General features: G+C 50.4%; 1 protein-coding gene across 5 annotated transcripts in view; it reads right to left on the bottom strand.

Moving 5' to 3' along the window:
* The window catches only part of OTOG (otogelin), a 101,098-nt gene that overhangs the window by 68,022 nt on the left and 5,753 nt on the right, over window positions 1-27,323 (bottom strand). For all 5 annotated transcript variants that reach the window (XM_026454042.2, XM_026454041.1, XM_031933796.1 and 2 more), the window contains exons 5-23: window positions 26,683-26,775; window positions 26,375-26,529; window positions 23,694-23,812; window positions 22,265-22,470; window positions 21,277-21,407; window positions 20,950-21,056; window positions 20,432-20,541; window positions 19,944-20,072; window positions 18,888-18,996; window positions 18,562-18,608; window positions 17,898-18,043; window positions 10,728-10,860; window positions 9,629-9,806; window positions 7,806-7,930; window positions 6,682-6,894; window positions 5,063-5,255; window positions 3,352-3,426; window positions 3,074-3,117; window positions 1,472-1,625 (exon numbers count right to left, since the gene is read on the bottom strand). In XM_026454042.2, the coding sequence (XP_026309827.1) occupies window positions 1,472-1,625; window positions 3,074-3,117; window positions 3,352-3,426; window positions 5,063-5,255; window positions 6,682-6,894; window positions 7,806-7,930; window positions 9,629-9,806; window positions 10,728-10,860; window positions 17,898-18,043; window positions 18,562-18,608; window positions 18,888-18,996; window positions 19,944-20,072; window positions 20,432-20,541; window positions 20,950-21,056; window positions 21,277-21,407; window positions 22,265-22,470; window positions 23,694-23,812; window positions 26,375-26,529; window positions 26,683-26,775 (2,467 nt within the window). The remainder of the gene's footprint in view (window positions 1-1,471; window positions 1,626-3,073; window positions 3,118-3,351; window positions 3,427-5,062; window positions 5,256-6,681; window positions 6,895-7,805; window positions 7,931-9,628; window positions 9,807-10,727; window positions 10,861-17,897; window positions 18,044-18,561; window positions 18,609-18,887; window positions 18,997-19,943; window positions 20,073-20,431; window positions 20,542-20,949; window positions 21,057-21,276; window positions 21,408-22,264; window positions 22,471-23,693; window positions 23,813-26,374; window positions 26,530-26,682; window positions 26,776-27,323) is intronic.

A 27,323-nucleotide genomic window follows, 5' to 3' on the forward strand; every position in this document is an offset into this window, starting at 1 on the left:
AGACTGTACCAATTTCACTTTGACAAGCCCCTGAGGCATGTGTGTACGCTCCTTAGAGAGCCTTTGATACAGCACACAATGGGTCATCAGCCAAACTGAGCCCAGAGCCTGGTCTCCCAGTCTCCATTCTGGCTCCCCTTCCACTGTGCCTCTGTGGCCTTGCCACCACTCTTGGCAGTGAGTGACCCTCGGTTCCTGACCCCAGACACCCTGGCTTTTCCTGACCTCAGGCTGAGAGGCAGGCTGTGCACACAGGATGGTGTCACAAGGGGCCTTCAGTGACAAAGATACTCCTCACATGCCACTCTGGGGCCCAGCTGGCAGCAGGTGGTCAGGCCTAGGGTCGCTTGCAGGTTCTCTTTCAGGCACTCTTGCCTGAAAGGGGCAGGCTCACAACCCACATTATGATCTCTGTGTAGGGGACCAGATCCTGGACCTCATGTGCTCTGGGCCAGCGACTGGGCTTGGAGTAAGGAGATTTGGGTTTGAGTCCTGGTTATTTGAGCACCACTTCCCTAAATCCTTCCCCTGGCCTCAGTTTCTTCATCTGCAAAATGGGAATCATGGTCCTCCCCACCTCTTTATCATGGATGCTCTGAGACTGAGGGAGTAACATCAAAGTGTCTTAGAAGCAGTAAAACTCCAACTGACTGTCCCCTTCCCTTCCTAACCTAGAAGCCCTGACCTCCATCTCATTTTCCTTGGCTGCCAGGCCTGGGCCACGACTCCTAGGCCACTAATCTCTGCATAGGCTAGAGGGCACAGTCTGGTGTTGCCGAGGCACGGGATGAGGTGCCAGCTGTCTTCTCAGCCCAGACCTGGGAATGAAAACGGGCAGAGCTGGGTGCAGGCCCTGGGCCACCTTAGTGTACACAGCCCACGCAAGGCATGCCCACAGAGCCTGACTCATGCAGCTCTCACAGCTTTAATGGCAGGGTTTTGGGGACCTGGGAATGAGACAGTTTTCTCTGGGTGGGGTCTTCTTTTTTGAGTATTTTAGGGGCTCCACCCTCCTCTTGAGGTCTCTGGTCAGAACTGTGCAGAGGAAGAGGTTGAGAGCTGAACCTGGGTTTCCTCTCCAGGGGTCTCCAACCCTTCTCCAAACGTATGCCCTTCTCCATAATGTATCTAAGAATCTCCAAAGAACGGCGTGCCAGATACCCCACTCAGTGCTTCCACTGAATGAGCTCATTGATTCCTCATAGCAGCCTGTTACGGTGGCAGGCGTGATGATGGTTCCATTTCACAGATGAGCAGCCAGGGCTCTCTCCTCCAGGTCACACTCCAGGCTGGATCCCCAGCCCCTCCTCTTTCCCAGACTCCTCTCTGGCCATTATGGCTGTGGCTGGCCAGCCCGGGCCAGTGTCTTCCTACAAGACCATGTGAGGTTTTCCCTGCCCCTACTCCACCCTGTGGCCCTTGGTTCTGCCAGCCTTCAGAGTCGCAGGCCCACAACACCATGGGTACCTACCCATGGGGACAGGCGCAGCCCGAGAGGCAGGGGCCACGGGCTGACACGCTCAGGTTCAGCAGCTGCTGCTCACACGTCCTCTCCCTGCTCAGCTCCAGGTCTGTGTGCAGGTCGCTGCAGTTCACGAAGACCTGGCCTGCTGGGCAGGCAGCAGCTGGAAGACAAGAAGATGGGAGCGGAGGCCCTGGGGCCTCAGTATGGGCTTCTGGGCTACAGGGACAGCAGCGGGAGGATGAAGGGAAAGATAGGCTCAGAAGCCTCCTCCCACCCTGGCCGCTCCTGGGCATTGCCTGGTTTCCCAGATACGCCTCACAGAGGGAGGGATGGATCTGTGCTGTCTGTCACACAACAGGACCACGGCCACCAGGACCCATCGCTGCACGTGCCCCATACCAGGTTGCTCCAGGCGCTTCCCCTGCATCATTATATTGAATCCTGCAACAACTCTAGGAAGTAGTATCGTCCCCCATTTTTCCAAATAAAGGAGTGAAGCCACTTCTCCTCCTCCCCAAAGTCATCATAAAGTGAGAAGTGCCCCAGAGGGACAAGGAGAGGGGCTAGAAAGAGGATGACCTGTGTGGCAGGGGGGCCAGAGGACTCTGAATGACAAAGAGAGCCACAGTCCTTTTACCACTATTTCTGTGACATGAACACACCCTTTGTCCCTGAGCCGTCGGTAAGGTCTGCCCTGCACATTCATACTGTGTGAGTGATCTTTTGTACGAAAATTAATAAAACGGAGCTGAGTGCCATGCCCAGACTGGGATGAACCAGAGAGAAAGGCATAGGCACAGGAGGTGAGATAAAAGTCCCAAAGAGCCAGAAATCCAAAGCCAGAAGTGACCAAAGGAAAAGCGCTTCCAGGATTATACACAAAACACGGAGAGGATGTAGGAATCTAGGTTATATGCCAAAGAGGAAATGAAGGCCCAGAGAAGTAAAGTGGGTTGCCCAGGGCTGTACAGTGAGTGAGTGCCGGGGAAGATGTGGACCCAGGCTGGATGATTCCGGAGGGCCTGCTCCTAACCACCTACTGTATGATTATTCTCTGATCCCTTCCTCTATCCCAGGAAGCCCTCCCTGAATGTTCCAGCCCCCAGGCCCTACCCCACCTCCCAGCCTCTCAAAGGTTGACCCCCCACTGTTCCACCCCATCCCTATCTCTGTTGCCTAAGAGGGTCTCAAAAGCCCAGGCTGTCCTGCCCACCTCTATGACCCCACAGCCAGCACAGTCCTGGGCAGAGTCCACCTCAGTAGATACATGACAGCTCAAACAGAGAAAATCAGGACTCAAAGGAAGTCAAGAAACTGCCCAGATACCCAACGTGGTTGCCCCAGGTGGTTGCCCTGAAGGAAGACAAAGTCTCAGCCTCTCCTCTACAAGCAGCAGGGACAGCCACCAGGGTTGGGCTGAGGCTGGGACAAGGTTTCCGGTGCCATGCTCCAAACTGGAGTCTTTGCCAAGAGGGCAAGGAATACGGAAGGCCCAGTGTAGGGTGAAACCTGGAGTGGGCTCGCGACAGCCTGATCAGTGCGCCACTCCCCACTCTCTTTTACCATGTGGAGCCCCCAGAGGGGCCTCCCCCCTCCAGCCACCCTTACCTGGGGCTCTGCTATCACAGCGCATGACTCCATCTTTGCAGTGGCTGCAGAGAGAGAGAGAGAGGCCCTGGGGTTAGCTGACTGGGTCACTGCAGGATCCTGACACCCCATGTCACTGCACTCGGGTCACTGCAGAGTTCAGACAGACATCCTCACTCACTTCCCCCTCCCTGCACAGAGCAGGGCTGGGTGTCCCTTCATGGACTCAGCTGCACTGTCTTCAGTCAGTAGCCTCCCTTTAAAGAGAGGACAAGAAGACTGCTACCTACGGAGCTCACCAATGGCCCAGGGATGGGATGTCACTGTCTCCGGGGGAATAGTCCACTCCCTGGAAGTGGCAGGAGCACTGGTTCCTATAAAAAAAATGGGAGCGAAGCAAGGTGAGCAGACTCAGGAGCTGGGGCAGGGACTGCCAAGGACAGGGACCCCACCTTCAGCCAACCAGGGGCATAAGGACACAGGGAAAAGTAATGGTATCTGCAGTGACATGTGACACATCTCCAGCGAGCGGAAAAGCCAGTCTGGCACCAGGGATAGAGGTCACGGATGGGTCCCAGATTCAGAGCCATGCACCAAGCTTTGACAAGGACAGTCACTGGTCTCCAGACACTCCTGTAGTCAGCCTCATTTGGACTGAGGAAGGGAGGGGCAGTAAGAACAGGAGCACAGCTCCTGAGCCCAAGCCACATCAGGAACAGGGCAGATATTCAGCTGGTGCTGCCTCCTGGCGCAGGTGTCCTGGTCACTCACGCCCAGTATCTATTCCAGTTGCTCAGTGCTGCACTGGTTGTTAAGTACATTGACCTCTGGCCAGGGACACCCGGCCAGGCCCTCCGCATACATTATCTCATTGATTCTTTACAGGGATTCTATGAGGTAGGGATTCTTATGCTGTCTTGCTTCTTTTGTGCAGGTCATCTAAGGGCAAAGGCTGTTTCCCCCTCACACAGCTCCCACAGAACCTGCTGATTACAGGCATGTGCAGGTCTTGGAGCAGGGCAGTGAGTCACGGATGGGACACCGGAACTCCTCCAGCTCCAGTGCTGCTCAACAACCACCTCCCTCTCCCAATGTAAGCCACACAGACCCCCTTTGTTGGCAACACTCAACATCAAGGGGTGAGAGCCGCCAGGGACACGTCTGGATCTCAAGGGAGGATTCTGTAGTTTGGGAAGGCCTATGAGTGATTCCTATTTACCCTAAAGGGGCCTCTCTCCAGCCTTGCCACCATTTGAAGACCACCAATTGAATATGTATCATTTTACAGATGGAGAAACAGAGGCCTGGAGGGGACCAAGGACCTTGCCAGTCGCCCCAGGATGATATGGGGTTGCTGCCTCCCACTATCCTCCTCCTGCTCTGCCCTCCAGCCACACTGAGAACAAGCTGGGCCTTGGGCCACCCCTCTTCCTGGAGCCCCCTTCCTCACCCTCTCAGGCCTCTGCTCAGACCTCACCTCAGCAGAAAGGCTTTGCTTCCAGGCCACCTCAACTAACACACCAGGAACGGGACTCCCTGCTCTTACTCTGCCTTACTTGGCTCAACGGCTCTTGTTGCCACCTGTCCATTAAGTGTCTGTTCATTTATGTGTCTGTCTTGCAACCCTAGAATGTGAGCTCCATGAGGGCTGAACTCTGCTTTGCTCATTGCTGAATTCCCAAGTCCTAGAAATGTCTGGAACATACCAGAAAGTAAATAGATTCTGTGGAAAGAGAGGGGAATGAGGAGAGAGAGGCCCCTTGGGCTCTGTGGGGTTGTTGTGTCTTGTGACGAAGCTGCTGGAATGGCCCAAACGCCAAGACTGAGGAGAGATCTGGGAGGGAGGCCCCAAGAAGGCAGCCCACCCACCTTACCCACCAAGGTCTGGCCTGCAACCATGAGGGGAAGCAGGGACACGAGAGGCCCAGCCAGGTTCCCCAGTCTCAGATGTCCTGGAGTCCCCCGGCCTCACCTGCCCACCCAACTCAGAGGTCAAGCTGGCCCACTCACCGGGGGACACAGAGGTCAGCCTGGGTGTCCAGATAGGTGTCCGGTGGGCAAGCACAGCCCTCCACACACTCGTCCCTGCTCAGGTCATCGCCACCATCAACCCCACAGGCCTCAGGGCTGGCCAGGTCCTGGCAGGTTTGTCCACACAGGGCCACGCAGGGGCTATACTCCTTGGTGGCCTCACAGGACAGTGCTGCAGTGGGCGGGGGGACATGCTTTGTCTCCCTCATCCCCACAGTTGTGTGGAGTGGGGCTGTCATTCTGATGAGGAGAATGGAGATCCAGAGAAGTTAAGACATTTGTCTGAGGTCACACAGCAGGTCAAGGTCAGAGGCGGGCTCTGAACCCAGATCTGACTCCAGAGTCCCACTGCCTACCAATAGGCTGGAATGGCAAAGCAGCGGGTGAGCCCTTCTACGAAGTTCAGCCTAGAAGACCACTGGCAGGTCCTTTCCTCCAAAAGGCATTCCTCTGAGGTAGTGATATTGGGGAAGGGGTGGAGATTACCACCCTCTAAGACCCTGCACCCACCCCGTAACTCACGCATAGACACACGCACGAGCCCAGGTGTGTGGACACACACACACACACGCTCCCATCCCCTCACTCCCCTGGCTGTGTCACACACAGGTTGTGGAGGTCAACTGTGCTCCCTCTAGCAGCCTGTTTTGCTCCCTTTGTCCCAAGACTCAGGACGGCCCTCTCCCCGTGTGGCCACCGTCCCACTCCTCCCAGAGTCTCCTACACTTTGTGGGATCCAGTAGATCCACTGAGACCATCAAGTTCAGCTGTCTCAACCCAGGTTGCACATCAAAGCCACCTGGGGAGCTTCTGAAAATGCTGATGCCTGGGCCCCACTGCCAGATATGTTGTCTTCATCGATACTCGATGTGGCCCAAATGTGTGAATCTTTTGAAAGTTCCTGTGGTAACTCTAATATGCAGCCAGGGTTAAGAACCAGTGGGCTTGTCCAATCCCTTTTGGGGAAACTTTGGTTCAGAGAGAATCAGGGCTCTGTCCGGGCACACACCACAAGTCACCTGCAGGGCTAGAACAGAACTCAGGCCTCCTGACTCCCAGTACAGTGCCTTTTTCGTTTATTCAACACACATTTGCTAAAAGCTTACTGAGAGTCAGGCTTTGTGCTAGAGCTGGGGGCACAGAGGTGATGAAGACATGGGAAGGAGCATAGCCCAGAGTCAGGGTAGGGACAGGTAGGGGCTGGCTCATTACACTGAAGTCGTGTGTGTACTCAAACCCCAGGGCAACAGCCAGTGGTCTTTCAAAAGGTGCAATGCAAGGTGGCTCTGACTAGAGTGGCGGAGGTGGTGACATGTGGGTGAATTTGGGATTAGCAGGACTGAGAGGACTTGAGATGGACTGGAAGTAGGGGTGACAGAAGCAGTCTTGAGTCACAGGTCACAGGTGTTATGCCTGAGTGACGGAGGGGATGGGGGCCATTGGCAGAGATGGAGGGCGCAGGAGGAGAAGCAGGCTCTGGGTGCAGTCAGGCTGGAGGAGACTGGAGGGCATCCCAGTGGAGAGTTTCGGGGGCAGGGGACACTCAAGTCTGGAGCTCTGGCTCCTCCAGGCCAGTCTCACATGGGTGGGGCACTCACCACAGGCTGGCAGGCGGGCGCGGAAGTCAATGGGGAGCCCGTGGCGCCGGCACAGGTGGGCGTAGTGGGCCAGCGTGGCGCACAGGCAGGGCTGCCCGCAGCGGCAGGCATCCCTGCGGCACTGCTCAAAGTAGGGCACAGGGCTCAGGAACGCAGAGCAGGGCGCAAACAGCTCTCCTGTGAGCACGCTGCAGGCCTGCACTGAGTAGGAGGCTGGGGTAGGAGGAACAGGAGCCAGGTGGTCAGGGGTTGGTCTACCTGGTGTCTCAGGACTCAGTCTCTCTCCCTCCCTACGGCTCAGGGGAGTGTGTGTGTGTGTGTGTGTGTGTGTGTGTGTGTGTGCACGTGCAATATGGAAGTAGGCAGCTACTTCAGTGTACAGCTGGCTGGGAAAGTATGGGTGTGGTTTAGTACACCTGAGTGTGAATATGTGGCTTGACAAACATTCCTGGAGCTTACATTCTGGTCAAAGGAGACAGTCACTAAAAAATTCATACAGAAACTTCAAAGGTGAAGAAGCTAAGGAGGGAGAGAAAGATAAGAAGCAGCATGGGGAGTGTGAGGCGAGGCAGGAGGAGCAACTGCAATTTGAATTCAGGCAGTCAGGAAGGCCTCAGTGAGGGGGTGAGGTTTGAGCACAAATCTGAAAGAAGTGAGGAACTGAGGCGTGTGTGTGTCTACAGAAAGAACATTCCAGGAGAGGCAACTGCAAGTGCAGAGGCCCAGAGAGAAGAGCAGTCCTGACTGTAGAAAGAACAACAAGGAGGCCAGGGCAGCTGGGCATGGCAGAGGGCAGTGGAGTAGGAGGTGAGAAAGGGGAGATGGGGGGCATGGGCAAAAAGGGTGGGGCCTGGTGGGGCCACGGGGCCAACTTCCGCTTTTGCCCTGAGATGGAGAAGCCAATATAAAGGTGTGTGTGTTTATCTGATAGTGGAAGAATATGAGGCTTCCTGCCTGCCTGGCCCTCACTGCCTCTCCTTTCGCCTCCCTGCTGCTCCTCCTTTTCTTATCACTCCTACAAAGTTGGCCAGCACCATCCTGTCTGGAGTTCCCTTTCCATCTCTCTCAAAGCAGTCCTCCCCAGCCCACTCACTCATGCCGTTCCTCTTCCTCCACCAACTCACCGGCTTGCAGGTGCACATCGCAGGGGTCCAGTAGGGAGCCAGGGATCAGCGGGGAGCAAGCAGAAAGCGTTTTCCAGGAATTGCCAAAAAGTTGTGGGGTGCTCTCAGGCACACCCACTGGAGACCTGTAGCCATGACATAGCCATATTCACACACTTGCCCATGTGGACCCAGGGGCACAAATAGCATAGATCCGGGTCAGCACCTACTTGCTCATATACACACACATAGTCATAATCTACACATCCATATACACACCCTCAGAGGAGCACATGTATTCATCCAAATACATAACATGTGTATGCACACACTCTCAACACACACAGAGCACAAATATATGCCAGACATGCATATAGCCAAGGTGATCCACACAGCCACATTCAAACACATACAGTTATGGATGTACACATGCACGCACACGCGGCACACACACACACACATACACATTTAACAGGCCCCAAAAGGGCTCAAATTGGGCTAGGACCATACACTTGGCGGGAGTGAATGGGCTTCATTCCCCACCCCCAGCTCTTCAGGTCAGGAAAAGAAACAGGGACATCATGAAGAGTATCAAACCCCATGGGGGTAAGACTTTTTTCCTCCCCCCTTCTCCATGGGCAGTTCCTGAAAACTCCTTGGCTCGCCCTTCAGCTCTCTCAGTAGGAAATTGTCATACAAGGGACAGTGAAGGGAGGAAGGGGGAGGAGCATGTTTCCTAGACATCACAAGTCTCCAAGAGTCACCAAACCCAGGTGCAGGTGTTGAGTGGAGGGAGGTCATGGTCTCTATGGGGCTCAGGTTCTGTCTGGCACCCACCATGCCCATATATTGTTCCGGGGCAATGAGTGCATTCATATTATGTAGGGCAATATTCTTACCCAGAAGTCACATTTAGGAAAGTGGCAAACAGCATACACACTAAACCAAGGTCTCCTCCTGCTATTTGGCCAGCTACCCTAACATCAGCCCTACCAGGCAAAGCATAGTAAGAATGCCACAGTTTTAAATGTATATGCATTGAAAAGCTCTGAGCTTTATTTTGTTCTTGTTCTTCACAGCAAATCTGAATTCTCTTTTTTGGCTAAAGAATACCTCCTGTGTTTCTTCTGCATCCCCTAATACATGTAACTCAAAGGACTGGCTAGAAACTCCAGCCTTTAAAATCAACCCTTTGTTCTCCTTTCGAGGAGACTTCCCAAGTTCCTAACCTATGTCTGTGCCCAAATATGTCAACTCACAGAAAACAGCCTTTCCCTGAATATTGGGAGGCTCACGGGGTGCAAACTCAAGAGCCTTCAAGTACCAGGTAGGAAAGGTATATGGGTTATACTTGCCTGGCGGGTTAGAAAGTGGGAATGTTAGTGTCCTTGGCTCACTAGGGGCTTACGCTCATCTAAAGGTGGTGTCAACCTCAATTAAAACAAACAAAACCATGAGCCAAATCAAAGTCCATCTGAGGTACTCGGTTTTAAGACCTCATTCTAAAACAGCATTTCTCAAGGTATGGCCCATAGACCTCCCATACTGGAATCTTACGGGTGCTTATCAAAAATAGGATTCCTGAGTCCACCCTAAATCTTGAGGAGCGGGACTCAGGAATCAGTGTTTTAACAAGCTCCTGAGGTGATTCCACACATAGAGGACTGTTAACTGCTGCTTTAAAGAAACATACTTAAATGTAAATGTAGAGAAATAAATAACTAATGGTGCATGCTGGGCACGGTGAAGGCCCATGGGAGAGACATTTAAGCAGTGCCTCTAGATACTCAGCCCTAAGGGATCCATTTCCCCTCTTCTTCCGGTTCCATGGCAGGGCTACGTACAGGAAGTCGTCCTGCGTGTTGCCATTGAAGGTGCCGCAGAGGCCCACGGTGTCCTCCACCCATCGCTGGTCCACCTGCAGGTACAGTCGGAGTCCTTCACGGTCGTAGAGGACCCGCACGCCCACATTCGTCCTCACTCGCAGGAACACGGAGGACAGCCTACGGATCTCAAAGGCGTCTGGGTACAGAATCCGAAAGGGGAGAGTGGGAGGGCAGCCAGTACACACCCCGCCTACCACCACCACCTGCCTGGCCCGCTCAGACTCCCACACCTGGCCCAGTCTTCACCCCCCACTGAAGCCGTGCCTGCCATGAAGCTAGTTTGGGGAGGCTTGAGGAAACCCTGTTCAGTGATGAAATCAGGACCCAGAGATAACTTCCCATGGCAGCCTGGGCTGAGAAATTTTTTTTAGCATCAAGTGCCAATTAAAGCTTTGCTCCCACGAAGGAACTGGTACACGTTTCCTCCTCTAGCAGAAGGAGGATTCTGTAACTACCCATTCTCTTCACAGTGGCTACAACACAGTTTTATTATGGAAGCTTATGATACAATTTTAGATCCAAGTGTAACAAATTTAAATTTTAGATTTTATTGTAGAACATTTTATACCCTTTATGGTTTATATTTATAAACCATTTATAAACCTGTTGACACCCAGTGCATCCCCACTCCTCCCGACCTTGAGCCCCTGTTGTTGTTTTTCTTTCTTTCTGGTGCTAGGTTTTTATTTCTTAATCGTTTTGCCATTTTTGTTACATGTGTTTCTTATGAGCTACACATAAATTCCTTGTGGAATCAGACAGTATAACAAGTAGTTAATAAACAAATTATGAGAGTCAGGATGGGAAACACCCACACATATGCTCATGTTAGGAGAAGCCATCATACTACTAGGAAGCCCACTGTCCTGTTGAGGTGGGACAAAGACACATTTTTGGAGTCCACATTTTTGCAACCAAAGTGTCCCCTATCCTGACCTACCCAGTACTAGAATATGAGTTTTTGCCAGTGTAGCAGTCCTTTTAGCCAGTGGAGCCTGGGAAGAAAGGTCCAAACCCTCAGTTCCCAACTAGGCCTGTTGTCCACCCCAAACTGTACCATCCGTGTATGGTGGGATGATCTTGTACTGGTCAAACAGAAGGACATCCCCTGCCTGGGTCAGGGTCACCTGCCTCCGAGGGTCCTGGTGCAGAATCACTGACACTGACTGGACACAGGCTCCATCTTGGTTCTGGAGAGATAGAAAGGTCAATGGGGCAGTATTGGTCTGACCATCCTGCTGGATACAACAGAGCCCTCTAGGGACAGAGACCCCAGCCCAGCTTGAGAGACAGTTTCCTCAGAATGACAGACAGAGCCCCAAGGATATCAGGGATCATCCAACCAAATGCCCTCGTCTGGGAATGAGCAGGCAGAGGCTCAGGTTGGAGAAGGTTAGTAGTAGAATGTGGTAACACTAATAAAAATGACAGTCAACTCTCAGGTTATCTGAAGACACAGAGCAGAGATGGAACCCAGATGGCCCAGAGTCCAGCCTGAGAAACACTGGCCTCCCCCACCTCATCACAACCCAGAACTTTAATTTCATCCCTTTATGGGTATTTTTATAATTCGTTTCATGTGTCACATCCTGCATTCCACTGACAGGCAGGCAGGAAATGAGGTAATATTCTCTGGCCTCAGGTTCTCTATCTCTAAAATGGCCACACATTGGGCCCCTTTTATACCTCCCTCCACAGGAAAACATCCACACAATCATTCATTTAAACACTTAACTGAGGACCAAATATGTGCAAGTCATACTGTATCAGACTTTATGGATTCAGTGATAAGACTAAGTTTCTGTCCTCATGGAAATTACCTACTTGTGTGGCACACAGACATTAAATAAGTAATGACAAAGTTGATTATTCAATTATAATTGTGATCAGTGCTATAAGCAGGTGTAGAGTGTTAGAAAAGCATATGACTGAACCAGACTTAGTCTGCAGAGGTAGGAAAGGCCTTCCTAGGGAATGATAATAACATAACATTATCATAATAATAAAAGCCATAATAATACCACAATATTATTAGGATATTACAACCAACAATTAACTTTCATATGGAATTAGTATGTGCAGGTGCTGTTCAGATCTGTTTATATATATTCACTCGCCGAACTCTCATAGCAATCTGATTAAGAAAGTATTACTAACATCCCCATTTTGCAGATTAGAAAACCAAGGCTCATAGAACGGTGACATTTGAGTTGAAATCTGAAGGATGCATGGAAGCTAGCTGGGCAAAGAGAGAAGAGGAGGAAGGAGACATCCAGGCAAAAGGAAAAACTTATACAAAAGCTCTGTTATGGGAAGTCGTTTAATGCATTCAAGGTCATAAAGAAGACCAAAGGGACCAGAACCCATCAGGAAAAGTGGTTTAAGATAAGGTTCAAGGCTGGGCACAGTGGCTCACCCCTATAACTCCAGCCTTTTGGGAGGCTGAGGCGGGAGGATGGCTTGAGCCCAGGAGTTCAAGACCAGCTTGCTCAACATAGAGAGACCCTGTCTCTACAAAAATAAAAAATAAAAATAATTTTTAAAAAGGTTCAAGAGGTAGGTAAAGGCCAGCTTAGGCAGAACCTTGAAATGTTTTTAGACTTAATTAAGTCCAGCAGCCAACCAGAGAAAGTGAACCAGGAGAGTGACATAGTGAAGTGACAGAATGATCAGGGCTTGAAACTTTAAGGAAAGGCATTGTGCAACAAGCCACAAGCATCCTTCTGAGTTCCTGCCCAGGAGGACAGGAAATCCCTGAAACAGTTCAAAATCATTGCGTCTAAAACATCATCTTCTTTGTTCAACCCACTCATCCTCTAGTCCCCTCTGGACATGTCACCTGTGTGGGAATAGAGCCCACACCCTTTAGTCAAAAGTTTCAGGTTCAAATGCTAATGTAACTGAAAGCTATGAGACCTTAAAGAAGTCACTTAAATTCTCCAGATCTCAGTTCTCTCCTCTGCAAAACAGAGATACAACAACACTTGCTTGTACCCCATCCTACCCAGTTGGGTACAGATTTTTAAATGTGCATAAAATATTTTGGAGGTTGCATTTACCTCCAAAAGCCCACAGAACTTCACTAAGAGTAAAACTTGATGTAGGCAAATTCTCATAACCATGTAGGAGGGGATCCCAGCATGAAATGTAGACGACAACAAAATAATCTAACTGCATTACAAATGTATGAAACAAACTCAGTGAAAAGAGGGGGAGGAAAGGTGTTGACATAAGTAACTTTGTAAATAAGTGGAATTTATAAGACTAAAGGCAAAAGGAACTGTGCACAAAAACTGTACTTTAGTTGATAAAGTTATTTCCTATAGAGGTATACATTAATAATAGGAATATACATGTATACTGGAATTGAACAATTAGGTAAATGGATGCTGTATGGTGAAGGCCAGGTTTCTTACTGTTAGTGTGAGTATTTACAGATAAGCAAGAGCAGGAAGCTAGAATGATCCATGTGGAATGGATTAGAATTGGATGATCAGTATGAAGTCACGTTTAGCACATATAGATACAGATGGTTATATAGAGAAATATTTATAGTTACGGGTATATACAAAGACAAACATGGTTATGCATATACAGTCAGCTGTCCATATCCAGGGGTTCTGCATCCATGGATTCAACCAACCACGGATTGAAAATATTTGGAAAAAAATATGGATGTTCGCATCTGTACTGAATATGTACAGACTTTTCTTACCATTATTCCCTAAAAATATAGCATAACAACTATTTATATTAGCATTTACATTGTATTAGGTATTATAAGTAATCTAGAGATGATTTAAAGTATACAAGAGGATTAGCATAGGTTATATGCAAATACTATATACCATGTTACATAAAGGATTTGAGCATCTGTGGATTTTGGTATCTGCAGGGAGTGGGGTGCTGGAACCAGTCCCCCACAGATAATGAGGATATTTCCTTTCTCTGTCAGCTAAGAAGGCTTAAAAGAGGTCATACCCTAGTAGCAATGAGCACATCTCGTACCCACATCTTGATTCTAATACCATTGTCCAATAAAAGGAACCAGGAGAGCCTAGTAATACTTTTGGAGAAATGGATGATACTAGGACTGGGACGGAAACTACACCAGATAGGCCTGGTGCATCTAATAGGCCCAGAAAGTAAAGATGTGAATGCACACACACACACACTCAAGCTCCACCACCACCAGCATATACACACACAATGATGAAGGTATGTCAAAGGGACACAGGAGTCAACTGAATGATCTCCCAGTGCCCAAAGCTGGAACAATTCAAGTAAGAACATAAAGGTGCAGTGGATTATAACTCAAAGTATGAAATAACCAGCCATGAGTCTATGCTGATATAAATAAGTAAAGGGGAGAAAAGAGACAAATGTCCCTGGCAGAAAAGTTCTAAACAATGTATGTAGATTATCTGCCTTCAAGGAGGGGGAGCATAACTTCCCACTCTGTAAGTGTGGGCTGCCCATAGTGACTTCCTTCCAAAGAGAACAGTATGGAAAGGGGGGAAAAGGAATAAGTTTACAGTGAAGAAACTTGAAAAATACTACCTACACCAGAAGATCAAGGTCATAATCAACAGTGATAAACTATGTTGATCGTACATACCATGGATAAGATGTGATGAACACGGCACTTTACCTCTGTGATCTTCCTCCCAAAAAACCATAACCCCAGTCTAACCACGAGAAAAAAAAATCAGACAAATTCCAATAGAGGGGCATTCTCCAAAACACCTGACCAGCATTCTTCAAACTTTCAAGATGATCATAAACAAGGGAAATCTGAGGAGCTGTAACATCTATGAAGGGCCTAAGGAGACATGATGACTATATGTAACCTGGTACCCTGGATCAGAAAAATGACATTAGGTAAAAAACTATAGAAATCTAAATAAGGTATGCAGTTTGGCTAATGGTAATCTATTAACATCGTTTCATTATTTTTAACAAATGTACCCTACTAATGTAGGATGTTAAGGGAAACTGGTCGTAGGATAGACAGGAACTCTAGGTACTATCTTGGCAATATTTCTGTAAAGCTAAAGATGTTTTAAAACATAAAGCCTACTTTAAAAAACCCTTTGAGGACTGCAAACACTACATAGATTCTGGGGTGGACGTGTTAAGACGCTGTGATAACATCCTAGGTCGGGCTCAGCTCTGCCTCCTGCTGGCTGTGGATTCTCGGAAATGCCCCAAGCCTCTGTCAACCTGTCTCATTATATTTAAAATGGGGAGAATGATAACTACAACATGGGGTATGTTAAGACTTAAATTACATGTTGTTTGCAAAGTAATTAGTCAAAGTTCAAGGCACTGTGCAAATACTTTATCATTGTCATTATCATCCTCTGTGAATGTCCCCATGTCACTCCATGCTGGTCACCCAAGACTGCAGTCATAGCTTCATCTTTAACTTCTCTCCCACACACTCCGCACTTCACCAGACACAGTCAGTCCATTGCCAAGTCCTTCTGCATCTGCTTTAATGGATCCTGGAATATTCCAACCTCGTTGTTTTTCTCATATAATCTAATCAACCCTTGGAGTGCTACCCTCTCCTTACCCAGGCATACTGATTTCTATGAATATTTTTAGGCTCACTTTTTAGGTCACTCAGACCAAATGCCACTTCTAACATCAGGTTTTTCCTGATCCTTTTTTCTGACCTGCAGGACTATTTCTTCCACAAAACTCCCCTGTGACGGCACTGATCGTGTTGTAGCTTATATAGAAGCTGTCTGAAGACTCCCTACAGACCACAAGAGCCTGGAGATAGGATCAGGATCTGATTACTCTGCGTAACCTCACCATGCCCAGCACAGAGCTGGCATAGGGCTGGCCCTCCATGGGCCCATAATGTGGGTGAAGTCACAAGGAGGAGAGCTGGCCCAAGGTAAAAAGAACCTGCTATCAAGAGGCACTGTCCCGCAAAGAAGAGGGTTGCTTCAGGTCAAGGCTGGCCCACCACCTATCAGAGACATGGTAGAGAGAAGAGCTGATGGCCAGGCGTGGTGGCTCACATCTACAACCCCAACACTGGGAGGCTGAAGCGAGTGAATCCCATGAGCCCAGGAGTTCGAGACGAGTCTGGGTCACATGATGAAGCCCCAACTCTACCAAAATAAAAAAAAAAGAAAACTAGCCAGGCGTGGTGGTATGTGCCTGTGGTACCAACTACTTGGGAGGCTGAGGTGGGAAGGGAGACTGAGTCTAGGAGGTTGAGGCTGCAGTGAGCTGAGATTGCACCACTGCATTCCAGCCTGGGTAACAGAGTGAGATCCTGTCTTCAAAAAAGAAAGAGGGGGATACTGAGTAAGGGACCCTGAGGCCCAATAGCCCCCAGGATTCTGTAAGTGGGAAGGAGCAGCTGGGCTGTGCCTGTGTGTCCTGTCTTGTCTTATGCCACCCTCAGGATGTGATGGGAATGACCCCACTTTTGAGGAAGAGCAGCCTCCTGACTCAGAGAGCAGCCAAGCCAGGGCCGGGCCATTCTCTAGCAGAGAGAAGGGAGGGGGACACTCAGGCCAAAAGGAGAAGAAAGCCCAGTCCTCTGCCTCATCCAGTTCAGTCTGTGTCCCCAGGGCCATGGAGTGACACCTTCAGCTGATGACCTGCTCACATTCAGGGTCCTCAGTGCTAGGGGCTGGAGCAAGGCCAGCAGGGAGGCAGGACTGTGGGGCAGCTGCCCTGGCTGTGAGTGTGAGCTCCCGCTGTGATGCACAGGGAGGAGATTGGGCACAGATCAGACTGGGGCTTCCAGGGTTGGCTGAGCATGATCAGCCCAGGGACAATGGAGTCTCTGCTAAGAGACAAACAAACCCCCATCTACCCCAGACTTGCACGCTGGCCATTTTGTCAGTTATGTTTACAGGTGACTGACACAGCTCATGAGTCATGTCCTCCAGGAAGCCCTTCCGGATCCACTTCACACCTCTGTCACCCAGTGCCCAAGTAAAACAACAACAACAAGGAGTTCCCCCATGGAGATCCACCCTGTGCCCTCCATGTTCTCACAGCTGCTATAGCCCAGTTACAACAGTTCACTTGCCTGCCTCGCCCACCAAACTATAGGGCCCAGGGAGGTGGAGCCATGTCTAATTCATCCCAGTCTCCAAGACCCAGCTCAGCTTCTGGCGCAAATAGGTATTCAATGTTTGCAGAAGGAAGGACAAAAGGATGGAAGGAAAGAAGGAAGGAAGGAAGAGAGGGACGAATGTTGAAGATGCAATCCAATGAAGCAGAGAAGATAAAAGTTGAATTAAACCAATTTTAGAGTTTTTTTTAAAAAAAACACTGAGGTCCACTCCATGATCAGGAATTCCAATTAATAATTTATAAGGAAGAGATTTTTGTGTGCCATTCACACTGGTCTTTCTAACATTGTTTTGAGCTTATTTCAGTAAATATTTTGGGATTTTTTTTTTTGTAAAATGGGTGTAATTTTCCTAATACAAGTGTGCAACAACAAAAGAAGTTGCCTGCATGCCAGTTCAAATTGTTCTGTATGAGGGTGCTCTTTAAAGACACAGAGTTGTCCTAGAAACTTCATTCTTTTTTATTTGAAATTTTAAGTCACGTCCTTTATAAAGACCATAGCAGTGCAAAATGGTATACTTTTTAAAAAATTGTGGAATGTAAAATGTTTGAAAATTTTAATTTTCTTTATGTGTGAAGACACGTAAAGTATGGAAGGAAACCAACCATCAAAACTAACTTTTTGTAGATAGCCATTACATTTCTTTGTGTGTGTGTGTATGTGTGTGTGTGTGTTTTGTTGTTGTTGTTTGAGACGGAGTCTCACTCTGCTGCCCAGGCCTGAGGGCAGTAGTGTGATCTCGGCGCACCGTAAGCTCCACCTACTGTTTCAATGCCAGCATGTATTCTACAAGAGATTTGTTTCATAAATTAATTGATTTATAAGTAGTGCCAGTGTTACACTTTCATATGTACATATATATACACATGAATATAATATATATATTTAGGTAGTAAAATCCTAAAACAAAAGCCAAAAACTCACTGAGGCCCGGGAAAGGGAAGTGACTCAGTCAGCAGAGGTGCTTGGGCTGGAACCCAGTCTACTCCCCAGAGAAAAGAGGCAGAAGGTGGGGGCCGTGGGAAGACCTGAGCCCTGTCCTAAGTCCCAGTCTCTCTCGGGGGCAGTAGGCAGGAGTAGCTGGATGGATCAGGCCTGGGGAACCCCAGCTCTTACCAGGCCACATGGGGCGTTCTGCAATGTCACGGTGAAGGTGCCCGAAGAGCGGCTCTTGGCCAGGATGTACTGACACGTGGCGGGGAACGTGTACTGGCGGCCATCAAAGGTTGTGAAGTGAATGTCACCAGTCACTGAGCACTCAGCTGAAAGGTAAAGAAAGACCACTGACCGACGGGAGCTGCCCCAGGGGAACTCTGCCCTGCAAGCTCCAAGCATGAGGAGGACACAGCACCCCGCCCTCCAGAATAAGAGCAGTGTAAGGAATGAGGCCTGGCCTCTGAGAGCCCGGGGCAGTGGGAGACACAGGCTTGTTCCCAGAGAACTCTCTGAAGACAGGCACAGCCCTGCCCTGGGGGTCTCCCTCAGAGGGGAGACCAGGGCCTGGCCTTGAGGACCAGCCTTAGTCCAAGTCCTCCTAGCTCAAGAAGGTCCTTAGATATACGGAACCCATGGAAAACCCTTCTCCTTCTGGAAAACCCTTCCTGGCAGGGGCTGGGCCAGACTTTAATCCGGCAAAGTGATTCTGAGGAAACAGGGGCCCGGGCTTAGCCAATGGAACTGAGTGACACCCCCACCCACAGCAAGCCTGGCCCCCAGAGATTCCTTGCCCAAAAACCAGACTGGGGAAGGGAGTCTAGTACAAGGTGGGGGTCAGACATACCTGGGCAGACAGCTGTGCTGCACTCCCACTTGCCTGCGGTGCATGTGCTAAAACACAGAGACCGTGGAGGCAAAAGGTCACCCCTCCAGGCCTGGGCTAGATGCTGGGAAACTGCAGGGCCCACAGCCCTCAGTCTTCCCATCTTTAAAATGGGTGGTAGAGATTTCCCCCATGGATTGGATCAATGAGATTCCCCTGGGACTCAAAGGTACTGAGTGAGTGCCCTGACGCCAGCCATTAGCACTCCTAGACCCCAGATGGGCAGCCCTCGTGGAAAGCCTCAGTGGCCATGCCCCACACCCCGCTTCCCAGCAGCAGACACAGACCAAGCATTGCAGTCTTCCTTCACCACAGAGCCAGGTGGGTACAGAGTCCCGTGAAACTCACAGGGACACTCAGCTGGTGCCACGCAGCCCCCATCCTCGAAGATGAGCCCTAGAGTGACAGCAAAGGGCCAATTAACTCACCTCTGCCCCTGTTCACAAACCATTTGTGGCTCCCCAGGGCCTGTGATAAAGATCCCCTTGTCTAACTTCTTTCATCTCCGAACCCACTTCCAAACTTTCTCCTCCATAAATCCTTGGCTCAGGCCAGAAGTGAGCACCTGATGAAAGAATCCCACCTCTAGACCTTTGCTCAGAGAACTGCCCACAACCCCATTCCCAACCTGCACACGAGCTTCTTTTTACCACCTCTCAAAAGCCTGTCACCGCATCAAAAACAGCTTAGGTACCAGACACCACCTCCTCCAAGAATGACTTCCCTGACAACCTCTCCCCATTCTGACTTCCTGTAATTTTTCTTGTCTGAACCCCTGAGCTGGCCTTCACCACATCATACCCTAGACTGGTCATATGAGTGTCATATCTCTGAAACCAGATTCTGGTTCCCAAAGTCAATGCCTTTATCTTTATATTTTTTATCTCAACCATCCTCCTAGCCAAGTGAGTTGCACACTGTAGATATGCTGCAAATTTATACACTGAAAAACAGATACAGTCACCATACATAGACCAATGCTTAAACAAATGTATGTGTATATATAAACCAATGATCTGTTCTCATACACACCTTACGAAGCGCAGTACTCATTAATTTAAATATCCCTATGAAATCAAATGTCTTGATGAATCTCTCAAGAGGCTGCAGTTCTGTCCCCACCCTCACTTCCCTTAAACCATTTATTCATTTGTTAATTGTTTGCTCCCTGCTTCCCTTCCCTTCCCTTCCTTCCTTCCTTCCTTCTTTTTCTTCCTCCCTTCCTCCCTCCCTCCTTTCCTTCCTTCCTTCCACAAACAGGCATCTTCTGAACTCCTGTTTCATGCCCATCTGTACCAGGCCAGAAAGATGGTGCCAGGCACCTACGTCTGCCCCTAGCATACCATTGGGGCAATAGCAGCCATCCACACAGGCGATCTCACTGTCCACGCAGGATGCCCGGGGCTGGCAGGAGGCAGGGCAGCAGGCGATGCACTCATTGTAGGTAAAGGCCTTCTCCTTGCAGTGCACAGCTTGGGAAGGAGGGAGTCCATGGTCTGTCAGTTACTGGCCCCAGCTCTGCCAGGACCCAGCTCCTACCCAAGGCAGTGTGGTGGGGATGGGAGGCAGGGCTTTGATTTTCGTGATTCCCTAGTCCCAGAGGGAGCATTGGGTGCCCAGGAAGTTGACAAGGAGAAGGAAATGCAAGGGGAGGCTCTGAGAATCACCCAGGCTAGTCCCTCCCACTCTGAGCCTCAGTTTTTTCATCTGTCACATGGTGATAAAACCTTGGGGCTGAGAGATTCTGAGCAGGACAAGACATTGAGCTGAGGCCTGAGAATGCCACCCACAGCCTGAAGCCCTCCCTGCCCCACTACTGGGCTGCACCTACTGCATTGCCAGAGCTGGGTCCTCCAGCCCTGCAGGGGCCGCCCTGCCTGGGCACACGCCCGGGCATACTCCGCAAGTGCCCGGCACCAGGTGGCTTCATCACCCATTGATCTGTGCAGAGAAACCAAGGGTCTCACTGGAACAAAACCCAAAGTGCCACCAGCCTGCCAACATCCCATAGAGACTGCCAGGGCTTTGGGGCACCTCTCCCTCTCCACCCAACTGGGAAAGGCTGCCCAGGAAGGCATCTAGGTGAACAGATGCCTAGACTTGAGCCACAAATCCTGGATTCTAGGCCCAGCATTGCCACTAACTTGTTGTGTGACCCTAACAGGATCCCGCCCCATTTCCAGGCCTCAGTTGAATGGGGTGACTCTGTCCCACTGATGTAGATAAGAATTTCAGAGCCTTGGGAAGCAGATCTGGCAGTGTCTGGGATCACCCAGCTTGGTGGCCCATGTGCTGAGCACTCACCCCAATACCAGAGGGTTCCCCATAGCCCACACCACCCCTACTCACTGGCAGAGATCACTGGTACAACTGGCTGTGAAGGGCAGAGGGCTGACATAGGCATGGCAGGCATCAAACGGGGGCCGCAGTAGAGCCTCACACTGCTCATACACGCCCTAGAGCAAGGGATCAGGAGCCAGGGCTAGAGGCTGGCAAAGCCACACACAGCCCCACAGAGAACCCCAACTTGAACTGGAGAAAAAGGGAGAGGAGGGCAGCGAAGAGAAGGATAGGGCCAAGGGCACCAGCCAGTCAGGTCCCACAGCCAGTGGCTTTCAAAGAATTGGATAGCAAGTCAGGCTCTAGGGTGGGGGAGTCTTTCCCCAAGCTCCAGACCTGCATGGTTCCTGGGTTCTGCTGCAGGCACGGTGGGCGAGGCAGGGAGGAGGTTGTGGGCCCTGGAGGCTGGTTAGGGGCCTGCTCCTGCCAGCTGTGCACAAACTCAACCACGTCATCAGTCAGCTTCCCTGGAGGAGGGAACTGACATCATGGTGGGGCAGCGATGGGGTTGGGTGTACAGGAGGGACAGAAGGCTCTAAGGGAAAGCAGATCCCAAGGGATGGGTAAGGAGTTCTGAAGAATCCGGTCTCCTGAGCTGCCATCCCAATCAGGCTTTCCCAACTGAGCCATTCTCCTGAAAAAGCTGTTTGGTAGTAATAGCGAAGAACGCTCAGGAACCTGTAGTAGCTCCCTATGGCTCCAAACTCAGGGGATGCAGCACCACGCACTGGAAAGAGAACTGGCGTGTGAGCCTGAACAAGTTCCTGTGTGTCTCTGAGCCTCATATTTGCCATAGGGAACATAATCTCCCAGTGAGATTGATGCAAGGACTACTTGAAATGATGCATGTAAAGTGTTTAGTATGGTGTAGGTGTTCAAAAGGGGTCACGACCCTTCTGGCCAGAGCCACCATGATTTGGCCCTGAACGCTTCACTCACTTCCTACCACTCCTCCATAGGTGTCTTTAGCTGGGCCAATTCTCTTCCTGGCTGTCTCTAGCCCTCTGCTCCCTGCCTACCCACCCTATCCCCCACATTGCAGGGTCAATCCCACCTGCAAAGTGTCCATTAGGTACTACACAACCCTAGTGGGAATTCTTATTATGACTATTTTTGCAGATGAGGAACCTGAGGTTGACAGTAGTTTAAGAACATGCCCAAGGACACACATTTGTTAGGAAGGGGCCCTTGGGCTTCCACGGGGTCTTTAATACCATGATCATGACCCCAGGGCTTTGTTCCAAGTCCCCTCCAACTCCTCCCAGCCTGGTCTGTCCCCCAATCCCCACCAATACCTCTCAGAGGCCACCTGTCTGCGCCTCACCATATCTGGTCACCAGATCATCCTGGGGGTCAGCATTGTTGTTCCCACACAGCCCGTGGGTCCAGCCCAGGAACTCTGGACTCATCTTGATGTAGACAGCCGAGGCACCATCCCAGGCCAGGGTGAAGGCTGATTGATGCCGCACGATGACATAGCCGGCAAGCCGCTGCAGACGCACGCTCCCCATTACATGCGGCAGTTGGACCCTGCAGGGCACATCCCAGAGCTTCAGGGTATCCACAACCCCTCCACTAACCCAGTCTCTTCACCGAAGGAACACCCAGTCCCTACCCCTTGATCCAAGGCTCCCACTTCCCCTCCCCATGAATTCCCAGAATTCCCAGGTGCCTGGAAGTATACCAGTAGACATGGATTCCTTTGTCTTTAGACGTTTTTTAAAATGGCAATTTCCCGGGAAGGAATAAATCTTAGAGTGAGTGACTCCAAGTTCCTTTCTCCCAGACAGGATAGAATATAAGCAAACATCTGCTTTATTTTTTTGGTGGGGAGCAGGAACCAAGTGGAAACAGAAGCCAAGAGAGGAGGAAAACTGGGAGTGCAAGAAAAGATGGCGGGCTGCAGCAGCCTTGACCACTTTCCCAGTTTTTCTGGTACAGGGACCCCTAGCCAATCTGGAATTTGGCAACCTTCAACTCAGCAAAATATCAGGAAAGGGAAACAAAAGTAGTGTTTAACTAGCCACAGGACCCATTTACCAACTCTTCATTCACAGGAGAAACCTATAGGCCATCAATTTTACACTCAGCCCCAGAACAATTGGTTGGTTACCCAGTTTCCAGATCTGAAGCAGAAGATGAGGACAGGGAGAAGTGTCATTACAGGAAGACCCCATGACAGCAACAAGAAGTGACAGTGGACATCAAGGAAAGGAAAGAACAGTGAGGAAGAGATGCAAGAAAGATTTCACAAAGGACCACAGTTGTGGCAATTTAGTGTGGGAGCAAGGGGTTCCCACTCCTCTGGTGGTCCCCCAGTCACCCCTGATGGCCCAGCAAGATAACTGACATTCACAATGACCCTGTGTCATCAGAAATGGGTAAAAGTGTGCTCAGAATCTGCTGAGAGGAGGTAGAAATTGCATGATCCATTTGGGAAGATTTTGGGAGGGAAAAGTAAGTGTGCTTATCATGATAAACTCTCAACTCACTGGAAAACTCTATTTTCCTGAAAGCCTGCTGTCTGGAAATCCGCAAGATCTGAGAGTTCCAGGGGGAAAAAAAAATCATTCTGCAGACCCTCCTGGCAAGAAACCCAGTGACCTGCCCGTATGCTTCCGCCCTGATGGTGGAAATTGCTATTTGTCCCCAGAAAGCAATTTCCTCTGGGCTTGAGAAAAGCGGATGCTCACCTATCCACCACCACCAGTGTCAGAGATAGGACAACTCGATGTGGAAGGTGTTAGAGTTACCTCGCGCCTCCATGGGTGACCTCCTTGGCCAGATGGATCTCCTGCTCACCCGCAAAGAAGAGGCTGACAGCCTTGGAGCAGGAGTAGGGGGAAGAGCCGCACTGCGGGTCATTGTGCACCTGAGTAGGGAGTTCAGAGGCTGGTTTGCAGGCTCCTGCTACGGGCCTGACCCTGAGATTTGCACCTTGTTGAGTTTCCACTAATGCTGATGGCCTGTCCCCACCAACCACCTTTCCTCTGTGATTTCATTCAATCCCTATATATCACAGAGGGGAGGCAATGGATTCACACAGAGGTGAAGTGACTAAGGCCACACACACAGAGAACTAGGAAATCACAGAGCCGGGATTCTAGCCCAGATCTGGATGGCTCAGATCCTAGGGCTCTTCCCAGTCAATCATTCCATCTCTCTATGCCTATTTCTGAACTTTTTTGTTTATCCTACCCAGGATATCCCATCAGAAAGAAGCCCAACAGATGTACTCCACCATCTCACACTCATACAGAACACAAACACACACATCTATACACACTCCATAAATTTCTCACATGACACTCTCAGTATGCACACTATACACACACTCCCCTTTCCCCATGCCCCTGGCAGGTACAGATTGTAGCTTTCCCCTACACCTATAGGCACACATCTCACTCCTGAGCTGCTGTCACACATACACATATGCACACACACACACACACACATATCCTCTGCCCCTGTTCAGACAGAACCCAGACTTCAAAGGCCATAGACCTAAAGGACGGGGTGGGGTAGAGGGGAGAGCTTCCCAGAGCTTATCCCTGCCAGGTGTGGAAACCCTTCCCAGGAACGCATCTTCCACCTGATTACTGTTCAGTGTGATTAAGCAGGCTGGAGCCACTTCAACTACAAGTGGGAACTGCAAAAGCTACCCCATGGTCTAACTAAAGGGTTTTCAAGCTTTTGTGACCACGACCCACAATAAGAAATATACATATAACTAAAAGTTTTACAAAATAATACTAATCCCTATCATGTATAATACATTCTTACAATATTTTCTATTTTATTTGCCTCATTTTTTTAATGATGGTTGTGATTCGTTAAGTTGATTTTGTAACCCACGAATGTATGGCAATCCATTAGTCTAAGTAATTGTCACACATCCATCATGAAAATCTCTGCTACGTGACAGGCGGAGGCAGAGAAAGGAAAATTGGTTGCAGTTCCCCGCCCATCCAGGGCATGGTCCCTAGGGCAGGCTCATAGGTCCATGCCTGAGACAGAAAGCTCACAAATGGCTAGCAGAGGGGAGACACTGAACACTGGGGCCTCCCCACACCTCCAACCCCTTGACCCTAACTCAGTACTGACCAAGGTGCCCTCCAACAGAGCTGCTTCTCCAAAGAGACTTTCCTCCAGGTGGAGGGGTATTGAGCTGTGGCTGAAGGTGGCTCCCGGTTTAGCACACGGACTAGGCATGAAAATCAGGCCTGCCTGACAGTGGCTTTCACACATGTGTTCCCTTACTTCACAAACCTTTACTGAGCACCAATCCAGGCACAGAAAGACATGGCCCCTGGCCTAGAAAGCTCAAAGCTGGTATAGAAAACCAACCCAAAACCAGACCTTTGTAAGAGAAATACAATGACAGGGTCATAATGTGGAACTTTGAGTTACCCAGTGAGGAGCTCCTCAGCCGGCTTAGAAGGTCAGGGGATCCAGGAGGGCTTCTTAGAGGAGGTGACTCTAAACTGAGTCATCCAGGACCTCCATCATTTCTCTGAGGCACTCTTTTCTTTCTTAGCACCCAATGATCTTTTTCCCCAGAATGTTCTCAAGTCTGCCCACACTCTCCTACTCTTCATTTGGCTAACTCCAATTCATTCCTTAGATCCCAACTTAAATGTCACTTTTGTCAGGCACGGTGGCTCACGCCTGTAATCCCAGCACTTTGGGAGGCTGAGTAGGGTGGATCTCGAGGTCAGGAGATCAAGACCATCCTGGCTAACACAGTGAAACCCCGTCTCTACTAAAAATGCAAAAAGAAATTAGCCGGGCGTGGTGGTGGGCGCCTGTAGTCCCAGCTACTCGGGAGGCTGAGGCAGGAGAATGGTGTGAACCCAGGAGGCGGAGCTTGCAGTGAACCGAGATCGCGCCACTGCACTCCAGCCTGGGTGACAGAGCGAGACTCCATCTCCAAAAAAAAAAAAAAATGTCACTTTCTCCAGGAAGCTTTCCCAGGTCACCATCCTTCCCAATAAACAAGATCAGGTTTTCAAGACTTGTTCATTTAGCATTTGGCATTTCTCCTCGGTAGCATTCAGTTGCACTTGAAATGAGTCATCTGATTTGATGTCTTTCTTCATTAGACTATAAGTTCTGTGAGGACAAAGACTATATCTGTGTTGTTGTCTAGAGGGCCTCCCACCACCAAACCTTATGCCAGAAGAGACTACAGTATGCACTTAGTAAATGCTTGATGAATGAGTGGCTCAATGAATAAATGGCCACAGTGAGTGGGTGAGGAAGAGTTGTGGAGCCCCCAGCTCCTTCCAGGTACAGACTGCCTAGGTGGGAGCTGGGGGGCGATGCAAGGAGGAAGGTGCCAGTCTCTCTAACTATGACAAGTAGAGCCCAGGCCAGCGCAGCCTCGAGAGCCTAGAGAAGCCTTCCTGAACAGGCATGGCAGGGGAAGCCTCACCTGGATGGAGAAGCTCTGTCCCTCAGGCTCATGGCGCCCCACCAGCGTGTAGCTGCCCTTCCCAGACAGGTAGTAGTAGAGCCCATCAAATGTCTCCACGTGGTGCTGCCCCCATGCCCGGCAAATGCTGTCCCTCTCAGGGCCGGCATTGTACACTGAGGGAGAGAAAAGAGAACTCTCTGTGTAGCTACAGTGGGCACCAAGCCAGAGGCCGGTGGGTTCCAGCCCTGGAAGTGCTGCCCGCTTTCCCTCTAGCTTTCCTTGCACCAATGGTCCCTTCCCAAGGGTGGGATGGAGCCCAGACCCACCCATCTGGCAGCGCGGTCCGGTGGCATTGAAGCGTCTGCAGTCACAGAAGGCCGGGTGCACACACTCGCCTCCATTGAAGCAGGAGAACAAGTCTGCATGGGAGACACAGAGGCATTGCCCCATCAAGCCGAGATTGCCAGAACCCAGGGAGGCAGCCCTCTCAGGCTTCACAGGACCCAGACCCCCATGACAGGCAGCCCCAGCCCCAACATTCCTCAGCAGCTAGCACAAGCTGGTGCCTCAGACCACAGCCCTGCCCGCTCCCTGGCAGGCAGGTGGGTTGGGGTTGCAGGGCACCTGCCTTCGATGTGCATCAAGTGGGCCCCAGGCCAGCTGCACCTGGGCCTTCAGTTCCTAGAGCTGTTCCTGGTTAGCAAGCCAGGCAGGCGGAACTGAGAATGGGGAGCATGTGGGGTGAGCAGAGGGACTGCCCAGAGATCTGCAGCTGCTGCTCCTCCTCACTCCACACACTCAGGGAAGAGGCCACGGGGATAACCGGGCGACAGAGGAGAGGCCTGTGGCAAGAACAACCATAGATGAAGAGAAGACAAAAGCAGAGCAGAGGGCGGCGAGGGAAGGAGCCATGATGTGAGAGGACAGGTGGGAGACACAGGACAGGTGAGGGACACAGGACAGGTGA

This window comes from Piliocolobus tephrosceles, chromosome 13, assembly GCF_002776525.5.
Source record: "Piliocolobus tephrosceles isolate RC106 chromosome 13, ASM277652v3, whole genome shotgun sequence".
In the NCBI taxonomy this organism is placed as follows: Eukaryota; Metazoa; Chordata; class Mammalia; order Primates; family Cercopithecidae; genus Piliocolobus; species Piliocolobus tephrosceles.